The sequence below is a fragment of the Aulostomus chinensis genome, chromosome 8 (genome assembly GCF_037954235.1).
Source record: "Aulostomus chinensis isolate RoL2024-O1b breed Wild chromosome 8, RoL_Achi_v1.0, whole genome shotgun sequence".
Taxonomy (NCBI): domain Eukaryota; kingdom Metazoa; phylum Chordata; class Actinopteri; order Syngnathiformes; family Aulostomidae; genus Aulostomus; species Aulostomus chinensis.
In genome coordinates, this window is record NC_141327.1 from 17,049,658 (window position 1) to 17,056,940 (window position 7,283).

A 7,283-nucleotide genomic window follows, 5' to 3' on the forward strand; every position below is an offset into this window, starting at 1 on the left:
CCTGTCCTCTTGACCGCCACAATGTTTTTCTTTAGAGATTTAATGAATAAAATGTCTTGTTGCTGTAACAACCTGATATTAGAATGACAATTATAAAGCCGAAAGAAGGAGTAATGTGGAGTTAATTTTTTTTAAATTTGCCTAATGCATGTTCTCTGTGTGACTTTAAACTGTAAAAAAAAAAAAAAACAACCCCCACACAGATAAATAATTTTGTCCATTAGCAACACAAAAAAGGAAATCATTGATCAGAGTGAGTCTGCAGGTTCTCTGTTATTCAGATGGTTTTTTTTTTTTACATTTTTCATGAATTCATTGAATCAAAATTTTATACCACAATAAACACGGAATCCAAAAGCAAAACCTTATCCATTTTTTTCAAAAACATTATAAAAAGTCAGCATGAGTTAGAAAATGAACAACCGAAATATTTCAGAGAATCTTCCTGCTTGATATGAATGTCCCTCCATGGTCTTTTTCTAAATATCCCTTGTTTACATTGTTATGACGTCACTTATCATATCTCTCAGTCCTCTCCCTTAGTTTTCAACATTTTGACATAATTGATGACTAAAGTCAACTTTAATGGCTGACACCGATATCAGATTGGGTGAAAGGTAAAGCCCTCCTCTCCTGAACGATGATTGGTTCAGGGTGTTGCAGCGCATCTTCAATTATCCAATAGTAGCGTCAGTTTTATATCACGTGGTTTGAAAACCCGGAAATTTACTGTGGTTGTGACAGTCAGAAAACACACCGGTCTCTTCCTAGTTTGTATTCAGTAAGATGATACAGGTGTTAAGAAGCGTCAGACACTTGACTTCCACTACAATGAAACAAGCAGGTAAATGTTCCATTCGTCTGTTGGTAGAAAAAAAACCCCACTGCAACCGCTTTAAATAGACCGCTATAAGGTCAGACATCTGACGTGTACAACGAAGACTGTTAAACCGGCAAGGAATCAACCAAATATCTGAGAGCATTCATACAACTTAAGAATAATATCAAACTATATTCATGTACGTATATTAAAATTTACTGTCAGCAATTTTCTGTGTGTTCTGTGTTTCGGTGAAATGTTCTAGTCACTGCCAAATTAATGAGTTAAATAACCGAGGAAATGTTAAGGATACCGCTATTTTTCATTGAATTAATATGTTTGGGGTTTTTTTAAGTTAGCAGAATGGTTCCTTTTCGCTAAACCAGACGCATGTGTGTCCAGTTTCAGAGCTCTCTGTTCCCGTCCCCTGGGGGCAGATCAGAGGTCAAGTCTGGGGTCCTGATCATGGTCATCCTGTACTTTGCCTGCATGGTTGGGCTGACAACTGTGGTACGTTCAACAGCCTCATTCCACTTCTACCTAAAGGTAAGTATTTTCAGCCTCATTCAGTTTGCAGGTTTTTCACTCTTCACGTATTATTCTTTAAAGTTTCACAGCAATCCTCCTTCCTTCAACACATAAAACATAAACCACAAGTAACTGTTTAGCAGTTCCAAGCTAAGAATCAGCCAACATTGTTTTTTCAGGGCTGGTACTGTTAATTATTGTGTTTTTTTTTCTTATTTTTTTCAATGGAAACAATAATCATTTAAAAATTGAATTGATTACAAAATAATTTAATTATAATTGCAATTAGATTTTTTCCCCCTCAAAATTATGTAACCCTAATTCATCTCCTAATCTTCAGCCGTAGAAAACACGGTCAGCTCTTCACACTGAACCCTGTTTTCTCTCCTCCTTCCCAGAGTGCAGGTATGTGGCGGTGGACCTGGCGGGTCACGGTCTGTCATCGCATCGTCCTCCTGGAAGCTTCTACTACTTTCTTGCATATGTGGCAGATATTCGCAGAGTCGTAGATGGTGTGTGTGTGTGTGTCTGTCTGTCTGTCTGTCTGTCTGTCTGTCTGTCTGTGAGTTAAGGAGTGTGTGGACTGGATGAAAATTCAGTTTTATATCAACTCAATAGCTGTGTAGATGATATGAGTGTTTTTAGAGCGTTTGAGAGAGTAACATTGAAGCTAATGCTTGACCTTGGATCTAGTACACTGATATCCTGTTTGTTGGGGGGGGGGGGGGGGCGTGTTTACTGTTATTCAGTAAATATCCGCATCTCACCTGACTGGTTGAAGAGAAACCATTAAACCAGATTTCAGCCGTACCATCTGCTCACCTAAACTGATGTTGTATATCCAGTCTTAAAAACAATCTCAGATGTGTTGTGTGATGAGATGCTGAACCTGCCTGATGATCTGTGAAATGAACCCCCACAGCTCTCCAGTGGAGCAGATTCTCCATGATCGGACACAGCATGGGTGAGTGCAGCACCGTCACGTCACCTTAAATGTTTCTGTCAAAGTTACAAATCTAGATTCTGTCTTTTTTTCAGGCGGTAACATCGCTGGAATGGTGAGTTGTAACAGGCCGTTTCAGCTCTCTAACTGTTTCCATACGATCGTTCTTGTGTTGTCATGTCCGTGTTGTGGTTTTTTTTTTTCCTCCCCAGTTCAGCGCCTTGTACCCCGAGATGGTGGACGCTGTCGTACTGCTTGACTCCTATGGATTCTTACCTACAGATAAGGTCATTTTAAACACCCAGTACCTCACACGGCCTCCAGTTTAGTTCACTTCCCTCAAAATTCCTTCTCTCTTTCAACAAAGGTAAAACTTGATGTCACATTAAAGTTGAACCAGCGCAAAAGCGGTTGAATACTTTTGCCACGACCGACCGCTGTACAACCGGATAATTTCAGCGAGGTGAACTGCAGAATTTGTGGCTCAGATCGGAGTCCTTTAATGTCACACTGCACCAACTGATAAGCACCTGGCACGCTGGAACGCCAATTTTCACGTTGTTTAATCCCAAGTGCTGAATTTGCAAATGAGAGACTGTGATTGATCTGATGTTACTGAGAGTTAAAGTGGACATTATTGTTTTGTGAGAGTGGAGGGGAAAAGTCTCTCTTTTGGAACGACTGAAGCACTCCTGACTGGGCAACGGGGGGGGGGAAGCGTCTCAACTTACAAACAACCACTTTTAATGTTTGCCTGTCATCAAATTAGTCCCAGAATTAACATAAGCTGATATGAGCTGCTGCAGTTGCTGTTTTTCATTGTCAGTGGAGAAAGTGACGGTCAGCACTGTCTACTAATGAGATGCTGCTGACTAAATGTTTTAGTTCGCTGCTGATGAGAGAGTGATTAGAGTTGAGCAAATATATCTGTAGACTTCAACATCCTGCCCAAATAATTTCACAGTGAAACACCAATTTTTCACTCCAAAATTCTGCACTGCAGGCAGCGTTTTTGATCGACTTTGTTGTTTCTGTCTGTAGGGGAGGCTGCAGTTCTCTTGCGTGTTCGCACTGTGACGTCAAGGAGCAGTTACCTTTCTGTAGCTGAGATGTGTTGCAGAACTGCAGGCAGCCTCCTATGAGAGAGCCCTGGTGTTCTTGTCTCAGCCTGAAAATGCTGCACAGTTTCCAAGGGGTCTAATGAATTCTACCTTCTTGGAAAATAAAGAAGTTGTTCCCCATTTTAAGAGGTTTCACTTTAAATAGATGCTTTCAGACAGAAATGTAATGGATTTTGACACAGTTTGGCTGAGCCTGATGTTTCTTGTCAGTCGTTTCTAAATTGCCTTGCTCATCATGAAATGTCTTTCATTTTCCTCACAGAAAGAATTACCCAGAGTGATTAGGCAGGGGATGGATGGGATGCTTGAGTTTGAAAAAAAATCAGAGGAGAAGACGGCGAGGGTGTATACTTACGAGAAAGCAGTAGAGAGGTATCAAACCTTCCCCTTCAATAGACCAGCTCTCACTCTATGTTTAATTCAAAAACGTTTGCTTGGATGTATTTTCTTTCAGGTTGTTAGCCGCAAACCCGAGTTTGTCTGAAGAGTCTGCGCGCATCCTTTTAGAGCGAGGTCTCCTTCAAGTTGAAGGAGGTGTGTGCTCTACGCGTTAAAACCGAATTGTCGAACTATTTCGTATTGAACGTGTTCCTCTCTTATAGGAGTCGTGTTCTCCCGAGACGTTCGCATTAATCTGGTAGGTTCCCGCTGAACTGCTCCGGCTCATTACTTTAGCCCTGTTATTTCTCCCACAGGTGTCATATTCAGCCCATAAAACGCATGGACAGTATCTTTTTCTTTTATGCTTTCAGAAAAACATTGTACGCATCAGTTTGGAGCAAAGTCTGGAGATGCTGTCGAATATACAAGCCTCCGTTCTAGTTGTTCAGTAAGAATTCCACCACTAAACCCAATTTATATGTGACATTGTCACACTCAAACTATAAAACGGAATCTTTGTCTTTCCAGAGCAGAAGCCGGCTTTGGGAAAATGGTCGCTGAATCGGATCAAAAGAAATTTACTTCAGCGGTTCTCCAGGCCTATAGAGACAGAAATGTGAGTGTGTTATTTATTATAGTAGGTGTGCTGCATCTTCTGGTTTATTTTTAGATGTTATGCCTGTGTGTAATCGTGCCCGGTAGATGGACAGAGAGAGAGACAGACAGACAGACAGACACAGCCGCAGAGATGTGAAAGTAGCTGTGTAGTACAAGCGTCATGACTTCAAGGCAGCAGAGTTGTGAATCTCATCATTGACCTACATACTGGAATGTGAGAGGCAGCTAAACATCCCTCATGATGCTAGTTATTTGTTGACGGGGAGGAAAAAAGTGTTGTTTGATGTTTGACTTCATCTTGTCTCTCGCTCTCTCTCGCTCGCTCTCTCTCTCTCTCTCTCGTTCTTCCAGCACACGGTGGTGACAGTACCAGGAGATCATCACATCCATCTGAATAATCCTCAAGTCGTTGCTCCAGTTGTGTTTGACTTTCTGCAGAACAAAGCCTTGTTACATGCAGCACAACAAGTAGCTGAGATGAGCCCGAAGTTGTAGGGAAAATCCATCCTTTCTTTCCTACTGTATCACATTGCTGATTTCAAGTTTTAAATGTTATTAATGGTTGTTAAGTGTGTCCTGGTGCTTTAGCCTCCATCAAAATGCTACGTTGTCATCCTCTAGTTGCCATGTTACCCGTGGCACACTCTTTTGTACAAACAAATTGATACTTTTTTTAAAAATCCATAACAATGTGTGTTATTGTTGCCTTGAGTATCCGTGAGCACATGGAGCCATGCTGCCCACCCAGCTGCAGTTGGACCTCTTCGGTGATTTGAGACAGAAAAATAAGATAGAAATAAGTAGGTTTGTCTTTAGTCTTCTACTGAAGCCTGGAAAATGATTTACCAAATTCAGCAACGCTATGACGTGCGCACACACACACACACACACACACAGTTGGCATGCTCAACACCTGCATCCACAACCAGACTGAGTTCACTTCCTCAACGAGGTCTCAGGCTCGTTTATTGAGCATTTGCATGATAGATCAGCAACGCAAGGGACAAAGCTACAGCTGAACAGCATTTAAATGGTAGCGCATCTTTTTAAGGTTTGGGAGAGGACATTTTTTAAGTCGGTGCTGTCAAACCTCGAGGAAATGTTTTTCCTCTTAATTTGAAATTTCTGGGAATGAAGATGTTAAGATTTATGAGTTGAGGAAAATGGGACTCGTACTTAGTTTCAAAGTAAGTTTAGTCACTAATGGTGCCTTCATTTCAATGCCAATTTCCATAAAAGTAAAAAGGAAAGTTTCTCTTGATCAAAGGGGACCGAGGTTTTGTTTTTACAAAACCTGGGACGAAGAACGACCTGCCTGAGGAATGCTGATGTGCTGCATCTTCTTTTAAATCACTCCTGAAGACTGATGTTTATTGCAAGGCTTTATGCGCTATTTTTTTGCTATGAAATATTTAAAATTGTTTGATCAAGATTTTATAGCGAGTAAAAGGGAAAGCGCTTACCCAAAACGTATGTAGATTGGAAAGATTGTAAAAACAAAGGTTGCAGTGCCAAGATGATTAACCCTGTTAATTACACTAAAAGATGTATTTATCGTTCCAAGAAGTTTTAAAGTCCATAAAGTGAATTTATGAAAGAATATTGACAGTCGTCTCCACTCAAGTTCTTTTAGACTTTTAAGCCACACGAAACTGGTTGGGGTGATCAGGTTGTGCAGCGGTCTTTTGTGTTGCTGGTTCGATTCCCTGATGATGTCCCGAGTGTTGCAGTGATTGGGCTTCTTGGTTGGAACCTGGTTCAAGACCAGAATGTTCACTACATGAAGGGTGAAAGTGAGTCGACGGAGCATCACCAGCCTTTTCCAAGCATCACATTATTTTAATCAAAGAGCTCCTTCACATTTCATTTGAAGTATTTATATTAGTTGCGACTCCATACTTAACTTTTTAAATGTAGGTCTCTTTTTGGAAAGAATTGCATTCATCTGCACCCCCAAATCATTCACGCCCCCCAGTGAATGTGAGCCCAGCTGTGTGTGATCCTCCAGTTTGATTCCAAATTCAGGAAACAAGGCCTCAATCCTCCACCGCTGCTTGAAGGAGACCAAAATGGTACAACCTTGTTGTGCAGTTTTGTATTGTGGGGCCCCTGAATTAGGAAATGGCTCTCGAGAGTTTTAACACCATATGTAGTTCATTGTGCGTTTTCAGTGATGCAACATTCAAACTAAAAGGGCCACAAACGGTGGGGGGACTTGTGCCATTAGACTTTTTTAATATTTCTATCTTATTCTTCTGTTATTGTCTAAATACGGATATAATATCTGCTGCCAAGTATGAATGCCACCAGAGCCTCATGGGAGTTGTAGTTGTGCATTTGTAACAGCAACTGGAAGTAAAAACTTAGGCGCCCACAGCTGTGGAACGTGGTATTGATTTGACGCTGGCGCCTTAAATGAATTTGTATTTTTGGGGTTTCTTTTTCTAACCATAAATGAAGAACTTGGCGTCTCTACGAACACGAAGCAGAGCAAAGCTGATTTTAAGCTTGCAATTGAGGCATTGGAGTAGGAAGAGGTTGTGACCACTCACAATGACTTGGTTAGAGGCATGCTGGCTGCACGCACACTGACACCCAATTCCTGAACCTGCTGCACTGGAGTGTGACACCTAATGAAGCAGGGGATGGGGGGTCATGATGCTTACAGTCTTTCTTGTAAACAAGCTGCCAGAACATGTGGCTGCATCCTTCATGTAGGAACCACTGGGGTGTCTGTGTCAACTGTCTCTGCTGCTGTGTGTTCACGGGTGGTTTATGATGTGGATGAAACGCCTCTTATCAGAAGATGCATCCATACATTTCTACTGCTTACCCTGTTAAGGGTCATGGGGGTCCGGAGCCTATCCCAGCA

General features: G+C 41.5%; 1 protein-coding gene across 1 annotated transcript; it reads left to right on the forward strand.

Moving 5' to 3' along the window:
- The first annotated feature begins 712 nt into the window (after positions 1-712).
- Positions 713-6,541, forward strand: serhl (serine hydrolase like). The gene is made up of 12 exons (XM_086211331.1): positions 713-844; positions 1,223-1,366; positions 1,747-1,860; positions 2,271-2,312; positions 2,387-2,406; positions 2,504-2,578; positions 3,675-3,784; positions 3,867-3,946; positions 4,015-4,049; positions 4,165-4,241; positions 4,322-4,409; positions 4,763-6,541. The coding sequence occupies exons 1-12, from the start codon at positions 787-789 to the stop codon at positions 4,904-4,906; spliced, it is 987 nt and encodes a 328-aa protein (XP_086067457.1). The 5' UTR covers positions 713-786; the 3' UTR covers positions 4,907-6,541.
- Positions 6,542-7,283: the final 742 nt, after the last annotated feature.

Excerpts from the sequence above, each read along its gene's own strand:
- serhl (XM_086211331.1), top strand. The coding sequence starts at position 787 with ATGATACAGGTGTTAAGAAGCGTCAGACACTTGACTTCCACTACAATG. Across the intron at positions 1,367-1,746 it reads CATTCCACTTCTACCTAAAG|AGTGCAGGTATGTGGCGGTG; the intron begins GTAAGTATTTTC and ends CCTCCTTCCCAG. Across the intron at positions 2,407-2,503 it reads GCGGTAACATCGCTGGAATG|TTCAGCGCCTTGTACCCCGA; the intron begins GTGAGTTGTAAC and ends TTTCCTCCCCAG.